The sequence below is a fragment of the Diceros bicornis genome, chromosome 24, assembly GCF_020826845.1.
Source record: "Diceros bicornis minor isolate mBicDic1 chromosome 24, mDicBic1.mat.cur, whole genome shotgun sequence".
Taxonomy (NCBI): Eukaryota; Metazoa; Chordata; class Mammalia; order Perissodactyla; family Rhinocerotidae; genus Diceros; species Diceros bicornis.
In genome coordinates, this window is record NC_080763.1 from 46753399 (window position 1) to 46772236 (window position 18838).

Sequence of the window (18838 nt, forward strand, 5' to 3'; positions counted from 1 at the left end):
TCCCCTGCTTCACCCCCTCCCCAGCACCTCATCACATGTCCTTCCTTTGTTTGGGTTTTTACTGAAATGTGCAGTTACCCTGAGTGTGCTTCCCTCTGGAATGTGGATGAATTGATCTGTCGAAGCCAACTGTTCCCTTCCACCTGCACATTACTTCATTCTTCCTCTATAAACGCAGTCAAAGGAAGGAGTGAAGAGGGAAGCAGTAAATCTTTAGAAAATCTCAGAAGATCTGAGAACTTAGATCAGAGGTTTGGAGACTCCCCGGTGCACCAAGGGCAAAGGAGACCCTGCTGGAAGCAGCTCGCAGAGGCAGGGCAGCTTTCCAGCCGTCACAGCTGTCCCTAGGCTGGCAGGACCACAGAGGCTGGTAGGCTGGGAAGCTGGTCGCAAAAGTTGTGCTGTCTGGGTTTACCTAGAGGGGCTCGCAGCCCCATGGCTCATGAAAGAATGTTCCATAACATTCCAAGTGCAGTATGATTAGACCTCTTGGCCCCTCACACACCCCTCCTCCCCATCCCAGTCGCCACTTCTTGTTGATTCTTATAAGTCTTAACACCCCTCTGACCTGCTGACATCCCTTCGTGTCTGCTGCCGCGTCGGAGTCACACTGATGACTGATGCCCTTTGGATGAATAGGTACAAGTCCTGGGTGAGGCCCTGGGATGCCCCAGGTCCAGGCCGGCCTTCCTTGTAGTCTGCCTCTCTGTTCACACTCCAGGCTCCTTCCATACCAGCGCCTTGACAGCCTTGTTTGATCCTCCTGGAACGTTCTTTTCCACCAGCCCTTCTCCTCAACCTTACCTCCAAGGCTTCCAGAAATATCCCCTCACCAAAAAGCCTCCCTGTGAGGGCAGGCATTATGTCGGCTGCTTTAATGCACATCCCCCAACGCCAGCTTCATGCCTGGCCCGAGTGGCACTAAGTAAATGCTGATGGATGAAACACTTAATGTTGTTTCTCATCTGTCCCTGGAAAGCCTACTAAATGAGAAGTTTATTCTATGAATTTTGGCTTCTCGAGACGGCTTGCCTCTAAGGCCCCTGACTCCAGGGTGGCTCAAGGTAGTGACAAATCCTAGCGTTGAGGGGCGTCCCTCTGTGAGCTAAGAAAGCGGGCAGGTTTCACGTAGTCTAGATGCAGTGCCAGAGTAAGGATGACGGCGCAGGCTGTGCCCTGGAGAGGGTGGTCCGGAAGTGTTGGCCAGAGCACCGCGGAAGCCAGGCAGGTCTCTTCTCAGTCGCCATGACGGAGAAGGGAAAAGAAAGGGGGAGACGAGACAGACGGATAGACGGGAACTAAGATCCCACAGCTGAGGCCCACAGCCCTCTCGGGAAATTAGGCACCAGTTCCCTGGTCCTCTTACCAGCCTGGGCCTGGCGTGCAACCCAGTCTTGAAGTCTCCCTTGCCTGCCCTTCTGCGGTCATCAGGGTCCAGCTCCTCCTCCTTATCTTCGCACTCGATATGACATCTTGTTGTTAGAGCCTTCCAGTTTGTGTGGCTTTCCTTTGAACTTACAGCTTCCCCACATCCCATTTACGTAAAGGAGCCCAGGGCTGGACACTCCGACTGTAATCAGAGGATGACGTCATGTTTCCCAGATGCGATATTCTTATTTTATATCTCTTGGCGTCACACTTCCTTTCTCACAAGGTCATTATTTGGCTGATGTATTAATCTATCAAAACATAGTATACACCATTTAAACAACAAGGAACAGGTACAATTTAAATTCCAGTCTTTTAGGCCTAAAATTAAAGCTCTACATAAAGTGGATTTTTTTCCTAAACACGTAGGTTTTGTTCAGATAACAGAGTCACAAAGCAACACCTGCATTAAAGAAGTAGAAAATATCTCAGACCTTCAAGAACCTTAATTTAGGGCCAGCCCCGTGGCTTAGCGGTTAAGTGCGCGCACTCCGCTGCTGGCGGCCCAGGTTCGGATCCCGGGCGCACACCGACGCACCGCTTCTCCGGCCATGCTGAGGCCGAGTCCCACATACAGCAACTAGAAGGATGTGCAACTATCACATACAACTATCTACTGGGGCTTTGGGGGAAAAAAATAAATAAATAAAATTATTAAAAAAAAGAACCTTAATTTAATAACTGAAATACTTAGATTATTATTTAAAAGTTACTATACATAGTTTAGTTCAGTTCTTACTAAGTGCTCAGTGCTCGAGTGTGGTATTTTTGTTTTGTCTTTTAGTAATCTTTCCTATAGTTGCCATTCTTGATATATACACTCACGAGTGAGCGTATATGTAGATTCCATAATTGGTTTGGGTCCCCACCTTCAACACCACTGCCTCCTTGTTTCATGTGAGAAAAAATTAAGGAGAAAGATCTTGAGAGATATATTCGGCTCATTGAAGTTCTACATGGCACAACTGTATCTTGTAAGAAAAAGAATGTTTCAAACATTGTCTGGTTCAACTTATTGAAAGTGTTAATGTAAAGTTCCTATTTATTTCTATAGTTGCTCATTCTAATCAGCGTTTTTAAGCAGTGAGTTAAACAGAGCTCTAGATAACTGATGCCTGTTTTGGCAAACGGGAACCTGAAGGTTAGGTGACAAGGAAGAGCAGGGCTTCAGTTCTCTTTGCTGCGTAACAAACCACCCCACGACTTATCAACAACAATTGTGTGGCTCATCAACAACAATTTACTATTTCTGACAATTCTGTAAAAACTGGGCTGCAGGGACAGTTCTTCTGCTCCACAGAGTGTCTACAAGGGCTGGAATGTCCACAGTGGCTCAGGTCACTTCTCACAGCCACAGCTGGCTTCCCCGAGGGTAAAAGTAGAGGCTGCCAGTCCTCTAAAGGTTGGCCCAGAAGTGGTACAGACTGACCTCTACCCTTTGTCAGACTGACCTCTACCCTTTGTATTGGTCAAAGCGAGTCCCAGGACAGCCCAGATTCAAAGGGAGGGGAAATAGACTCCACCTCTTCACGTGAGGCGCAGAACACACTCTACAGGGAGGAGAGGAATTGATGGCGGCCATCCTGGAGACGGTCTACGACAAGCAGGTTCTGGCTCAGTTTTTGTGAGTCCTAATTCTTTTTTGCTGAAAGAGTAAGAAACACTCTAGCCTGTCCTCCACAGGTCTTTATGACTTCATCTGGAAAAGTAACAAGGGGAATTATACTTATTTTCTCTTTTTTTAATACCTACTTCAAATCAGGTTAAAAGAACTAGAAATTAAGAATTTCTCAATAAGAATATAGTAGTGTTGATTTAGGAAAACCAAATAACTAAAACCTTATAACTAAAAGCCATCCGTATTTAAATGTTAAAGCTGGTGGAAAGAGATCAAAAGCAATGCCGAGGGGTTCAGGCGCTTCTGTATTTCAGAGGCTCAGAGCTGACCACCCCAGGTCTTTGGGAGCCTCGTGCGACCTGCAGCTTTCCCAGCTCTCCAGGTTATAGATGAGAGAAGTCTTTAACTGAAGTTGCTTGGTTGCACTATAAACAAAGCTATGACTTTGTACATTAAAACTGTTTTAAGTATTTTAAATAAAACAAGTGAAGCAAAAGGGAGCCTTCAGGTTGAGTTTCGTAAATTAAAGTACTTCTCAGTGTGGACATCCGCAAAGCCGTGACTTCCACTTGGAGCCAGCTTCCAGTCCCAGGCAGGTGCAGCAGCGAGGGCGATGGGATGTGTGTGATGGTGGCAGGGATGCTTCACCTGCCGTGTAACCTGCTGCCCTTACTCACCACCCAGGTTGCCCTGTCCGTCACGGTAACTCCCTGCTCAGTGGTTCTGACCCCTGATGCCTGTGGGCTTGAGTCTGAACCTGTCTAAGCTGGCATGGAGCCGCTCCGCACATCTGCCTTGCCCACCTCCCCACCCATCACCTACCTCCTGCTCCATGCCACAGACCTTTGTTCCAGCCGAATGAATTCTCTCCCCCTCGCATGCCCCCAATTTTAAAAATCTGTCAGAATCCTTCAGAGCCCAGTTCAAGCACTAGCCCCTCAGTGACTTCTGGTCATTCGGGGATATGGAAACAAGAAGGCCCGTTCTACAGGAATAGTTCACGTCTTATGGGTATTTGCCCTGTTCTTGACCTAATGGTCGCTGTTCCATTTGCTTCAAACAGTGACAGTGAAACTTCAGAGTCAAATTTTTAATCATCACAAACTCTTATTTTCGGCTTAGAGTTGTGTCTGAACTAGTAGTTTTCATCTGATAGACAGGAACCTTTTTCAGACACCTCTTTCACTTCAGGCAGAATACGCCGCTCGTATTGGTTTAGACTACAAGTGAGCAAGGATGTGGGGCGGGGGCGGGCTATTTCTGAGGAAGTGCCTTGAGGGGGAAGGTGTTTTCCTGTTTCCAGTCCCTGTTCCCTCTCAGTGGCCCCAGTTTATTCAACAGACATCTTTCAAGCATCAGACAGATGCCAGGCTCGATCCTAGCACCAGGGACAAAGTGAGGAAAAGTCCTGGTCCTTGACCTCAGGCCAACCCAGGGTGGGGGGAGTGCTGCAGGAGCCCCAGGATGTACACACAGTGGTTCCAGCAGGAGAGGCTTCTCAGATTCAGAAGATGGTGCTTGATGCAGCTTAGGGGAAATGCGGGGGTGTCAGTGGGGAGGTAGGCAAGACAGCCCAAGTGGTAAGGAAGAACTATCCCCTTGCAGAGACTTGGCGAAATGTTGGAGGCTATAAAATTGAGTCAGACGTCAGCTCATGTTGAAATGCAGAATAAAATAAGATGGGTTAAGGGATGGATAGAGGGATTGATGGATGCATATGTGATAAACAGCACATTGTTCGTTGTCTAGTCTGGGTGGTTGAAATACCAGTGCTCACTGTGAAATTCTTTCAACTTTTCTTTGTGTTTGAAACTTTCAAAATAAAATGTTGGGGAAAAATTTGAGCAAGCCTGAGCTCTCTGTCTTCCAGGTATTGCCATGTCCAGGCTTTGAGGAGTTTGTTTTGTCACAATGAGTGGTGCCCCTGGGGTGGTCTTCACAAATAGATGTGCTTAGTGTTGCCTGGCTACGTGGTTTTTCTCCTAAAAGCATCGTTTTCTTATTAAGAGGATTTTAGTTTCCCTAGCTATTATTTCACTGTCTAATTCTAAATGACACATTGCCTTTTCTAGGTTTATTTATGAAACAGAGCATCACAATGGCATAGCAGAATTACTGGAAATATTGGGAAGGTAAGTTATCTCTGTTATTGGTAACGAATGGCTTGAGATGGAATTTATGCCAGAATGATCCATGTCATTGAGTTCAACTGCCCCTCTCCCCAAAGCAAAGCAATTTAAACCATTCTCAAAAAGAACTAAAATAAGATCACACTTAATGGAAGGAGTTGAGGAGCTTTTGGATTCAAACACACTAAATGACAAATCTCCCATTTGTGTGGTTCTTATGTAGATTCTATTGCGTATACCTCAATAGCATTACTATGGAATCACAATTTCAGTTATTTCCTCAAGGGCAATGTTAAAAATAGTTACATTAAGAAGGTTTATATTTAACATAAGAAGAATAGATCATTTATTGTACATTTAGGGAATTGAGTAAATGCTAATATTTCAAATTGCTTTGATTTTATAAATTATTCGTATGTATACTTATAATTAACATTTCAAAAATTTCATCATCTTAATACAAGTAAAGTTTTTGCTTGCTAGAACTTTTTTAAATCAATGATTTTTTTTAAATCGATGACCTATAGATTTTATATTAGATCACCTACCTGATCCACTGTTTCCCAGACAGAGTTCCTTGGGGTTCTGTGGCCACATGAGCTTGGCAGTGCTTTTTCTCCAAGCCTTTCTTGGAGATTTCGTGTACATTAGCAGCTAACGGTTCTGAGAAACCCTGTGGGGAAGAAACCTGTGAACTCTGGTTTAATCTAGCAACTCCCAAAAGTATTTGAGCACCAGAAGCTTTTCTCAAGGGTCACTCTTGCCATCCGGTGGATCTGCGGTCCTGCCCAGCAGTTCTGAGAAAAACTGTCCTTGCTGTTTTAGGTATAATTTGAAGAAGTGTTAGTCCTCGTGGAGAATTCTCCCTCACTGGTTCCAGCACACTCGGCGGGCCTCTCAGTAGGGTGTAGTGAGCGGTTGAGTGGGTGCTCTTTCTAGTTGTACGACCTTACTCAGCCCCTGTTTGCTTCTGTATCTATGAAATGGGAAGACACATATTCACCTCCTAGGTTGTTGTGAGGCTAGGGAGAACTGTGTAGTGTCAGCACAGCCTGCCCACATGGCACGCACAGGCCTCTGGACTCCTCCCCCTCCTAGGATTGGTTATTTTATCCTTTCAGAAGAGGCCTTTGATCTTGAGGGTTTACCCCCATGTGAGTGAGCATATCATCCTTGGTGGCCATTTAAGACTGACCCTTCCTGCAGCACTCACGTGCCTGGGATTTGTGAATGACAGAGGACTGATTTAGAAATTGCTTTAACTGCTTCTGTAGCTCTCAGTAACATTTGTCTGCACTTGCCTAATGAGAAAACCGAACAGATGAACTACTTGCTGTTAACAGACAAAAACTTCAGTTTGGGGGTTAAGAGTAGGACCCCCTTTCCCTGCAGAAGGGAACAGCTTTCTTGCTGATTTTTAACCAATGCCCATTCTTCACATTCAGACTCTGTTCTGCCAGCATCCGAATAATAAGCCAGAATTTCTCTGGGAAAGTGTGAATTCCTAAAGATGGCTGAAGGCCAGGGGAAGGTGCTGGGGTCCTGCTGAACTGCTTGGTGTTTGTGGTCTAAGGAAGGAGGTTTTGCCCCCAGAGACTGCTGCTGTTCTGGCTAACACCCTGTAAGCCCAGAATTTTAAAATTATCCTGTAGTTGCAAGATAAAAATGACTGTGCTTCCTTGAATGTATTTAATTTTCTTTTTAATTTCTGCTGATAATCCTTCTTTTTCTGAAACATATATTTTGCTTGTTGGTTTTCATGCTGGAAAAAACTGAAAGAAAAACAGCAAGATATTTTTTTAAATATTCAAACTTTGAATAAATTCTGTTTTCACAGTATAATTAATGGGTTTGCCTTACCACTAAAAGAAGAGCACAAGATTTTCTTATTGAAGGTGTTGCTCCCTTTGCACAAAGTGAAATCTCTGAGTGTCTACCATCCACAGGTAAGGGGGTCCAACAATGACATGGTGTGGGGCCACTCGTTAGCACAGCTGTCTTCACTTGAACAGTGTTAACGCACGCTATTGAATCCCAGCCTTTTAACTGGGAGTGTTTTTTTCCTTATATCACACTGTTGACTCAGGTATCAAGGTTCTGGTAATGAGTGAAAGGATAGAGGGTACAAAGAGATTCCTTTTAAGAAAATCAGAAACCAGAAAATTAGGAATGGAGAATTTCAAAATTATTTTTAAGTCCAGGAGGATGTCTCAGAGGAGAGTTTTCTGTAGTATAATTTAAAATCTGTTACCTTAAGGGAAAAGCCTATATGTCCATGGCCTATGAAAAAGTTTTTTGGTTTCTTTTAAGCTGTGGATTTGAAAAACTTTTCAAAAATCTAATGACAGTTATACTGAAAAATTGTCCATAAGTGGTTACTAACTGCTGGTTAGTTGGCGGTGTTTACCTAGGAGGTTTGGTTTTTCCTTCACTCTTATTCTTCTAAGTTCTGTGTAGACAGCACTTCAGCTCCACTGACTGCAGTGTGCTGGGGGGTTGGGGGAGGCCCCCTCCTGCAGCTGCAGTCAGTGTGCTGGTTCACTGGTGGCTCAGCCCAGGGCCTGGTGCCCAGGAGGCACGCCAGCGCGTGTTTAAGAACCCAGGGAGCTCCATTCTGAAGGCCTCACCGCGGGAGTTTTCAGTGTGGGATAAATTACAGAAAGTATATTCTCTAGATGATTCTAATGACGTTGGCTTCCTGGGAAATATTTTACTTAGTTTTTTCTCTGGTTACTATTATCTGGTAATATCTTTACACCCAGCCCTGTTGTTATCAAGTTGATTGTTCTGTAGAAGAAATTAATAGTTCGGAGATTTAAGATGGAACCAGATTTTAATTCGGTTTTTCCCAGCTGTTAGGTTACTTGTTCATTACAATCTCCAAAAAGACCACAAGAAAAATCCCCAGCAAACCCGAGCTGCCACGTTGGCGTTGGTCTAGAAGGCTGTTTCCTGGTTTCTTTAGCTCTTCGATGTGCCGTCAGCCGCAATGGGGAGCATGGTTTGTTGCACATTGGTCTTGGGTCCCTCTCTGAGAGGCCCACTCAGAGCCTCCTGCAGAGCCTGTGGAGGGGAGCCCACGCTGCCCAGCTGGGGGGCACACCAGGGACAGCACCTGATCACTTGTCTCAGCAGAAGAAGGCGTTTAACTGTGACATTGGAAGAAACACGGCAGCACTTCCATGTTAAAATGGAATGTTAATATTTTTTCTCCTTTTACTTTTTAGCTGGCGTACTGTGTAGTGCAGTTTTTAGAAAAGGACAGCACCCTCACTGAACCAGTAAGTAGACCCTCTCTGCCAGGGCCTTGTAATGTAATGTGTGTGTTTTGCTAAATGTAAATATCCCAATATGTCTGCTTCACACCAAAGAGCTGTGCAGACAGTTTTTCATCTTGTTAAAATACTAATAAACAGACTGATTTCGTTCATGTGTTATAGGTTTTCAAAGTGTGGTCATTTTAATTACAAGTTCCTCTATTGCCTCTATTGTGATTATTTTATGTAATGAGGTCACCATCTTGTCCCTTATTGCACTTGACTGCTTTGAACACAGAGCACTTCAGCAGGCGTGGCTGATAAATCGTGTGCAGTTTAATACGTTCATGGCTCTTGGTTTAACAACGTATTTAACTGACTTCAGTCAGAGGAATTGTAGTGAGGGTTCAAAATGCTTGTGCTAAAGAGGTTTTACTATCCGGAAACTTCTTTCCCAGTTAAGAGTGTTAACTATTTGTGTGTGTGTGTGTGTGCGCGCGCGCGCGTGAGCGGAAGATCGACCCTGAGCTAACATCTGCCAGTCCTCCTCTTTTTTTGCTGAGGAAGACTGACCCTGGGCTAACATCCATGCCTGTCTTCCTCTACTTTATATGGGACGCCGCCACAGCATGGCTCGACAAGCGGTGCGTTGGTGCGTGCCCGGGATCCAAACCGGCGAACCCCAGGCCGCCGCAGCGGAGCGTGCGCACTTAACTGCTTACGCCACCGGGCCGGCCCCAAGTGTAACTATTTTATGATCATTGCATCACAAGTGAATGTTAGATTGCTACCATTTAGTGTTTAGATTTCTAAATTTCTTGGCATTTTTATCTTTATTGTAACAAAGTCAGGCGTCTCAGGTACAAGTTGAAGCAGTTAAATATGCTTTTAACAGCTTGGAGATGTAATTCACCTACCATACAGCTCACCCATTTAAAATGTACAAGTCAGTGGTTTTTGGTATATTACATTATTAATATTTTTAATTGTGGTAACATATATATAACACAAAATTTTCTATTTTAGCTGTACAGTTCAGTGGCATTAATTACATTCACAATGTTGTGCAACTGTCACTGTTTCCAAAACATTTTCATGGCCCCAAGCAGAAACTCTGTACCAGTTAAATAATAACTCCCCACTTCTCCTACCCTCAGCCCCTGGTAATCTCTAGTCTACTTTCTGTCTTGATGAATTTGACTGTTCTAAGTACCTCATATAAGTGGAATCATACACAACTTGTCCTTTTGTGACTGGCTTATTTCACTCAGCATAATGTCCTCAGCATTCATCTGTACTGTGGCATGTATGAGAACTTCATTTTTTGTTATGGCTGAATGGTATTCTGTTGTATGGATATACCACATTTTGTTGATCCATTCACATGTCAATGGACACTTGAGTTGTTTTCACATTTTGGCTATTGTAAATAATGCTGCATGGGTGTGCAAATATCTCTTCCAAGTCCCTGCTTTCAATTCCTTTGGGTATATACCCAGAAGTGGAATTGCTGAATCATGTGGTAATTCTATGTTTAACTTTTTGAGGAACAGCCATGCTGTTTTCCACAGCTGCTGCACCATTTTACATTCCCATCAATAGTGCACAAAGGTTCCAGTTTCTCCACATCCTCTCCAACACTTGTTATTTTTCTTTTTTTTTTTATTATAGTCATCCTAGTGAATGTGAAGTGGTATCTCATTTGTGATTTTTTATTTGCTTTTCATTAACGACTAATGATGTTGGATATCTTTTCATGTGCATGTTGGCCATTTGTGGATTCTTCTTTGAAGAAATATCTTTAAATCCATTACCCATTTTTTAATTGGGTGGTTTTTTACTATTGAGTAACAAAGTGAGAAGTATTAGGTGCCAGTTTAAATGTTTGAGTACTCTTTTAAAAGTTACTATTGGGATAGAAAAGGTAAATATTGTAATTCCTGCATCTTTTCTGTCCCTTTAGCAGTCTTTCACAGTTTTCTTGTGAGATTGTAATTTTTATAGTGAAAATACCTGAGAAATTCTTAATACTGTATTCCTGAGGTAAACTCGCTTCTGATCTCTGCTTTCTTTTAAGCGTCTAAATTCTGGGTGTAGACTCCCCCATCTCACCCACAAATTCAGGAAAAGCCCTTGATCACATCCCTCAGCTGCTGGCTGCAGAGGTGACAGGGGCTACAGAGGTGACCTGTCCCTGTACCCTCCTCCCCGGGGTCTCCTCACGCCTATGCCTCAGCTGCTGGCTGCAGAGGTGACAGGGGCTGCAGAGGTGACCCGTCCCTGCACCATCCTCCCTGGGGTCTCCTCATGCCTATGCCTCAGCTCTGTCTGAGATTCTGGAAGCCCCCAAGGAAATGTACTGAATCTTATTAGATTTCAATATCAAACACAAAGCATTTACTCCAGTTCAGGGTAAGGATATGTTATTTTTATCCTCCATAACTAAACTGAAGTTTAGGTAGGGAAAGAAAAATGAGACGACACTAGTAATACAAAGGCCTTTTTTAATATTGTTTCTCCAGTGGTGACACGTCCTAATTCCTCTGTCTGTATTTGAAGGTCTTCTCCAAACTAAAGGGTGAGAATTTTTACGGGAGAAAGTGCTATGTAAAGAATCCTGACACACGCTCATGTCCTTTTCCTACTTCAAAAATAAAAGGGGAAAGAAAAATATGGGAGGAGAGGAAAAGCATGCCGTTTTGTTTTATGATTTTTCTTTGTACGTATTTCTCACACTCTCCAGTGGCTAAAGGATTCACCAGATGTTACACTATGTTTATGTAGACTAAGCTTCTCCCACCGAGCACCCACCTCAGCACCTCAGGTCCTGCCCATGTCCTCAGAGCATGAATCCTAGTCCTGCCCCAGCAAGGCTCAGTGAGTGGGTTACACCCTGTTGTCCCTTCCGCCTAAAAGTAATATGGAAGTTTATGAATGGTTTTAATTCCCACTAATAAAGCTAAAATAACTTTGAAGAGTGAGAACTTTTAGTTGTAATTGTCTAAAAGAAGGTGAGAGACGGTGTGCTGGCTTCGGTTGGGTCCTTCCATCTTAAATCGTGGGTAGAAAACTTGGCCTTGGCACAAACAAAAAGATGCTCCAAGCCCCCACACACCCAGGCCCTGGTATTTCCACCCAGAATTACTTCATTTCTTAATTTCCTGCAGCACAGATAATAGCAGTACTCTATCGACTGTAGACAGCAGATTTAATTTCTGCACACTGAAAACGTTCAGACCCTCGCCTCAGTAAATTCCTTCCTTTGAAATTCACATATTATGAAAATACAAAGGCCAGTTGGTCTTACTTCAGCATGGAAAGCTTGTCAAAAGTCAGATGAAGGGCCGGCCCCGTGGCTTAGCAGTTAAGTGTGCGCTCCACTACTGGCAGCCCAGCTTCAGATCCCAGGTGCGCACTGACGCACCGCTTGTCCGGCCATGCTGAGGCCGCATCCCACGTACAGCAACTAGAAGGATGTACAACTGTGACATACAACTATCTATTGGGGCTTTGGGGGAAAAAAAGGAGGAGGATTGGCAATAGATGTGAGTTCAGAGCCGGTCTTCCTCAGCAAAAAGAGGAGGATTAGCATGGATGTTAGCTCAGGGCTGATCTTCCTCACCAAAAAAAAAAAAAAAAAAAAGTCAGATGAAAGCGTAGACTCTTGTGAAGGTGTGTCCACTCGCGGCACTGAGAAGAACACGCGGCGCACACATGCGGCGCACGCAGGGCACTCCTGGAGTCAGCGTGGGGCCAAGGTGGGGAATTTTTGAAGTACAACCTGTTTAAAAGATGTTTGTAATCTGTAATTAGTACTTTTTATTTGCAAACTGTGTACAGTGCTCAAAAGCCTTCTGGCACATTGAACATGTTCACTATTATTATAAGAGGAGCAGAAGTTCATCAGAGAGAGTGCGGAGGTAAATCCACGTTCCATTTTTGCCCACCTGTCTCTTTAGGCTAATTGAGTTTTACTTCATGGCCTGGTGGGAACTCTGTTTCTCCCTGGTGTGCCAGGACAGGAGGCTCCCCAGGGCCCCAGGCTGGAGCCGCTGGCGTGCACGCCCGGGCTCGCCTGCCCTCCTCCACCCTCTCTAGGGAGCGAGCAGCCCATTGAGTTTCCAAAGGAAAGCTCCGCCTGCGGCGCACCCAGCAGCAAGCAGCCATCGTTGCCCTGGGTTAGCACCCCAGCAGACGGCCGCTTCTGCATAGTGCTCTTGCACTCTGCAACAGTTGGGTGTTGATCATAGGTCCCTCCAAATAGCGTGAGACTCTGATTCCAGACATAATACCTTTTCCAGAGACATCGAATAGCTCAATCAGTTCTGTTATACAGCTCACAAATTAACATATTTCTCCTAATAAAATTCTTTTTGACAATTGACCAGAAATAGTGAATTTGTGAAGTGATTTGCATCTGCTGTATTCTTAACAGTAGTTCCAACACACAGAGTATAGTTAGTACTCAATAAATGTCTATAATGATTGTGAGCAAAAACTAGGAGGAAAATCATTGAACAATGCATTTTTTAAATAATTCCCTTTATTTTATTTTATTTTTTTTGTGAGGAAGATTAGCCCTGAGCTAACATCCGATGCCAATCCTCCTCTCTTTTTTGATGAGGAAGACTGGCCCTGGGCTAACATCCGTGCCCATCTTCCTCTACTTTAGATGGGACGCCGCCACAGCATGGCTTGACAAGCGGTGCGTCGGTGCACACCCGGGATCCGAACCTGGGAACTCCGGGCCGCCGAAGCGGAGCACTCGCACTTAACCACTACGCCACTGGGCCAGCCCCTAAATAATTCCTTATAAAGACAATTGTATTGTGAATTTTTGTCAGACTTCAAAACTAGGAGCTTTCTTTCTTATAAATTTTAAAGTTTTATAAAGTGTAATATCATAAAAGATTATGCCCAAAGCATCAAAACAGATTCTAAATAGATGTTGTTCAAAGACCCACCTTGTTTTTAACCACGGTAATCGTTAAAAGGCTGGCCTGCTAAACAGTGAGTTGATGTGATCTGTGGAGCTGGAAATGACTAGTGAGTGGAAACCACCAGCCAGTCTGAAAAAACAAACATCTGTGGTGATTTTCACAGCAGTCCTGATGCTAGGGGCTGGGGTGGTGGTTCTAGAAGTTTCTGTAACAAGGCTCAACAGCTGCTTTAAAGTAATAGGTTGCAAGTGTACATTTACTTGTGCAAATATGTATATGTACTTATATATAGGTGCCTGTTTTGCATTGTTGTACTATTTTAGACTTAAAATAGCTGAAGTCTAGGAGTATTATTAATCTGCATTGAGTCAAATCTGGTATTTTGGATGGACGGTCTTTACTGGTACGATTGTGATGCAAGAACATGGTAAAGAAAGATGGGTTGCCCGGTGGAAACTTGCTGCCTGTCTGACTTCAGCAAGGAACATAACCTCCAGCACCCACAAATCTGGAAACCACGCCAGGCTGCACAGACGCTCCCTAGGTGGGGTCCTAGCTAAGGCCACGCTGCCACGCACTCACTGTGGGGCCCCCACTTTTCAGGCGGTTTCGTGGATTTAATAATCAAGTCCTCACCAGCAGCCCCAGGGGTGGGAGTTGTGCCTCTGAGGCACTGAGGGGTTGGTAACCGGCCCCAGGTCACACGCACACAGAGGAGTGTGGGCCCGAGCCCAGGTTCCCCCGCAGCCCCGTGTGGCATTAGCTAATAACATCGGCTTATCTCATGTCTCTCTTTTTGATATATGTTAGCACAATTGAAGACACTGTGTACACACACATAATGTATATATGTTTGTGTGTAAATAAATACGAATGGTCAGTTAATTTGAGAAAGAAATGGATTGTGTGTTTATGTATATGTCACCAACTGTTTCAGAACTGGCCACTTCTGCACTAAAACCTATATATGAATTCATATGCTCGGTGTTTCCCCATTGGTCTTTTTCTCTCTAAACTCTCCTAACTGCTTATTTTTTTAAAGGAATTGACTCTTACTGAAATAGTGGTTAATCAGCAAGAGTGGGTTACAAGTTAAAGTTGTGATTCTTAAGGATATAAAATTAGACCTATTTCTCTAATGATAAAAAATTCATGTACTAATTTACTGCATCAGTGTTCCTTCTACAAGGAAAAAAATACCATCTTATTTGGTTGCTTTGCAATGAGGACACCTTCACGAGAAAACAGACCTCTTAATTCACAGAAGTTGGGGCCGTGGGCGTCACACTGTGTCATTTCTTCTGTAGGTGGTAATGGCACTCCTCAAATACTGGCCAAAGACCCACAGTCCAAAAGAAGTCATGTTCTTAAATGAATTAGAGGAGATTCTCGATGTGATTGAGCCATCAGAATTTGTGAAGATCATGGAGCCTCTCTTCCGGCAGTTGGCCAAATGTGTCTCCAGCCCGCACTTCCAGGTATGGAGGGCCGCGGGGAGAGGAGCCACTTCAGAGTCCATTCTGGAGGTGATAGGTCTCAGTGTGTAGCTGGGCATGTTTTGCTTCTCATGTACTTTGAAGGTAACCTTCAAGTTTTTACTTTAATTATACTTCAAAATAAGATGCTAAGATACTTTAGCATCTTGTCTCCGTTACTGAAAACATGTTTTTCAATGAGAGTAATTAAATATGGCTTCTCTGTAAAACTGTCTTTGTCTTTATGTTCAGAGTGTTCCCAAATGCATAAAACCTTATTTTTCACAACTGAGTAATCAATATTTATAGATAATATGATGGTAAAACCATTTAGCTCTGAAATTCTCTCCCTCCGTAAGCTTTTCATTTCTTTTTTTTTTTAATGTTTTTTTCCTTTTTTTTTCTTTTTTTCTTTTTTTTTGTGAGGAACATCAGCCCTGAGCTAACATCCGTGCCAGTCCTCCTCTTTTTGCTGAGGAAGACTGGCCCTGGGCTAACATCTGTGCCCATCTTCCTCCCCTTTATATGGGACGCCGCCACAGCATGGCTCGGCAAGCGGTGTTTCGGTGCGCACCCGGGATCCGAACCGGGGCTGCCAGCAGCGGAGCGAGCGCACTTAACTGCTACGCCACGGGGCCAGCTCCCAGCTTTTTATTTCTGACACATGTAAATTCATCTCCATTTACCCTTTACAAAAAATTATAGCTCTTCCTGTGTAAGAGGGTGCCTCAGTCAAGTCACTTTCTACTTTCTTTTCCTGATTTCCTTCTTAAACCCTTCAGGCTCTTTCAAAGGTTGCCCCCAGTGGCTTTTTCAGCCTGTCGCCTGCCTCCATTTGATATACTGAGGACCCCATTCTTTTGTATCATTGGGCAGATATTTACTGTGAGCTCAACATGAACAAGGCAAAAATCACAAAACCTCACGGTCTCCAGGGAGTTGGTGACCCTGCAGAATGAGGGAAGATGAGTCAGCATAGCCCCACGTGACATGTGGATATGTTGCCGACAGTTACAACTGGCCAGCGCAATCCGGCCCTGAGCCACTTCAGTGGCCTCGGCACCTCCAGTTCGCCTGTGCTCATTTGCTCACCCTGTTGCCCTCCCTGTTGGTCCTGTCATCTCACACCCTCTCCTTCCTCTGGCCCCTCCTCAGGAACGTGCTCCATGACCACCTGATTTCAAATGGAAGCCACATTTCCACACACGCACCCAGCACTCCCTATCCTCCTCCCCTCGCCACATCACTTACCACTTCTGACAAATCAGGTAATTTACCCATCACTTGTCTCCTCCTCACTAGAGTATAAGTTCCGCAAGGCCTCGCCTTGTTCCCTGCTGGATTCTCAGTGCCAAATGGCACTGCAGTGTAACAGCTCACAGACACGTGTCAGATGGATGGATGGGTGGATGGAAGGAACTCGTCTGACCATGTCCTCATTGTGTCGCATAAATGTTTATTGAATACATGGAGAAATGAATGATGGTGTTCTTGATGTACAAGAAATTGTCTCCCTCTTTGTTGAAGACTCTTCAGCGTTACGGTCTAGAGCATTCTGAATTTGTAGAAATAATTTCTAATCCAACATAATTTATTATCCTATTCACAGGTGTAATAGGAAAGACATTTGAGTGTTTCTAATCATACAAACAACAGTTGTGCCCTCCTGTTTTGCAGGTGGCGGAACGAGCACTGTATTACTGGAATAACGAGTACATTATGAGTTTAATCAGTGACAATGCAGCCAAGATTCTGCCCATCATGTTTCCATCCTTGTACCGCAACTCGAAGACCCACTGGAACAAGTAAGAACTGGCCATCGTCGGATCTCGGCATTTTTACGTTTTGCGTAATTTGCTGATACTTCAAACCAATTAGAGTTGAAATCCAACTCTGAAATATCAGTTAAAAACTGAGATGTTGATTTCTTTGTGGACTTATAATTAAGTTGAAGTGTAGGTTTTCCTGTGGCCTTCTCTTTGCCTGCTGACCCCCATTTCAAGCCCACGTAGAGGCATGTTTATGTGTTCGCACCCCCGTGCCTGGTGGTGTCAGTAGCAGCATCTTCCAGGGCTCTTGTTGAGTTCCCTCCAGAGGAGTTGAGGGTCGGAAACTCCTGCAAAGCTTGTGGGGCTCAGTCCCTGCAGGAGCGCAGTGCCCGCTCTGTTCTCGGGGGCCCTGGAGCCCTGCTGTCACACACCCTGGTGAGTCCCTCTGTGAGACCACAAACCACCTAGCTGTGCTTACCACCTGGAGAGCCAGAGAGAAGAACAGGTGGTCTAAACACAGCCTAAGAGATCTCAGACTGGGCTGCATCTTCCTGCCCCTCTCCCTTCACTTAATGAAGACAGACAGACTGATTTACTCAGCAGTGGTCTTCTGAGACCTTAAAGGGGAACAGTCGGTGTGGGTACCATATCCCTGTGGGATGCTGAACTTGTGCTCGTTATTTACATAAATACGATATCAGAGCTTTGCTTTCTTCATCTTTTATTTTTTTCTGTATATACTGTAATCATTAAATCAGAATTTAAAGCAGGAAGAGCAGAGCTACGATATGTAGTCCTACCCTCTTGTTTACAGGCCAGGAAGGCAAGACTCAGGGAAGCGGCAGCCAGACCTGCAGTCTCGAGCTGGGTAGCGGCTCTGGCCCGCAGTGTCTGCCGCGCACCTCTCCTGCTGTCCTGGGTCACAGTCATGCTCCACTGCCAACCAGATCTCTCAGCCGCAGTTTCCTCATCTGAGAAACAGAAAATGTTGGCACCCACCTTAGTGTTTTGTGATGCTTGATCAAGAAAATTAATGTTTGTATACGTAAAGCACTTTGCAGCAACCTTCACCTTGCTGTGAAAATTAATTAGGATAAAGTTATATACATAAAGTCCCTGGCACCTGACAGACCTTCAGGGAACGTTTGCCGTCGGTCCTGCGGCTGTGGGACTGGCAGTGGTGCTGACGGCAGTAGAAGAAAAAGCAGCCGCCGTGTCCTTGTAGCAATGGTCTAGTCACCATTGTTAGTATGTCGACGTTCTACACCCTTTTCCTTGTAACATTCATTTTTTTATTGAGCTCAGCAGGTGATAACAAAGGCCCCAGAGTTCACCCATTGTGCCTGTGTGTAATTTAGTGTCATGTGCAAGTCAGCAGTGATTTCTGACTGACTTCAAGTTCCTGCCCACTGCAAAGGGCAGAAATAGCCTTCTAAGTGTTTTTTACATATGATTTGGTTTTTAATGTATAGTGAATTTAAAAACTAGCTATGATTTGAGAGTTAAGTGTTTTGTTGTTGCTCACAGTTCTGTGGGTTGGCCAGGCTCTACTGGGCAGTTTCTGTGCCACTCTCACCGGAGATCTCTTGCGTGGCTGCGTTCAGGTGGCAACTGGCCTAGAGTCATCTCAAGGCTCCTCTGGGATGCAGCAGCTGGGCCTCCTCCCCCTCATGTTTGTCAGAGCCTGGGAGCTAAGTTTGGTTAAACTGTTGTCTGATAATTTTATTTTCTACCTTCCAAAGCTCTGCCTTGGCATTATTAAAATTACGTTTTCTGTCCTCAGTGAATAAGATCAAAAGGAAAGTGATGTTTATAGGAAATAAAATGTTTCCATTATTTTCCTCCCTATAATGAAATTTGTCTTAATTATTTGTTCAAGTTTCAACTTTTTTGTGTGTGTGTGTGTGTGTGTGTGTGAGGAAGATCAGCCCTGAGCTAACATCTGCCAATCCTCCTCTTTTTGCTGAGGAAGACTGGCCCTGAGCTAACATCCGTGCCCATCGTCCTTTATGTGGGACGCTGCCACAGCATGGCCTGACAAGTGGTGCGTCGGTGTGCGCCCGGGACCCAAACCCAGGCCGCCAGCAGCGGAGCGCGCGCACCTAACCACTACACCGCAGGGCCAGCCCCTTCAACATTTTTTATTCAGTTTCCAAGTAAGGTGGCTTTTGGCTACTGTTAGCCAGGATAGTGAGCTGAAGGGTCTGGGTCCTTCATTGAGA

At 44.6% G+C, this 18838-nt stretch overlaps 1 protein-coding gene across 9 annotated transcripts in view; it reads left to right on the forward strand.

Annotated features, from left to right (window-relative positions):
• The window catches only part of PPP2R5C (protein phosphatase 2 regulatory subunit B'gamma), a 146449-nt gene that overhangs the window by 111724 nt on the left and 15887 nt on the right, over window positions 1-18838 (forward strand). For all 9 annotated transcript variants that reach the window (XM_058567715.1, XM_058567720.1, XM_058567714.1 and 6 more), the window contains 5 exons: window positions 5119-5178; window positions 7013-7121; window positions 8403-8456; window positions 14680-14850; window positions 16525-16652. In XM_058567715.1, coding sequence (XP_058423698.1) covers window positions 5119-5178; window positions 7013-7121; window positions 8403-8456; window positions 14680-14850; window positions 16525-16652 — 522 coding nt within the window. The remainder of the gene's footprint in view (window positions 1-5118; window positions 5179-7012; window positions 7122-8402; window positions 8457-14679; window positions 14851-16524; window positions 16653-18838) is intronic.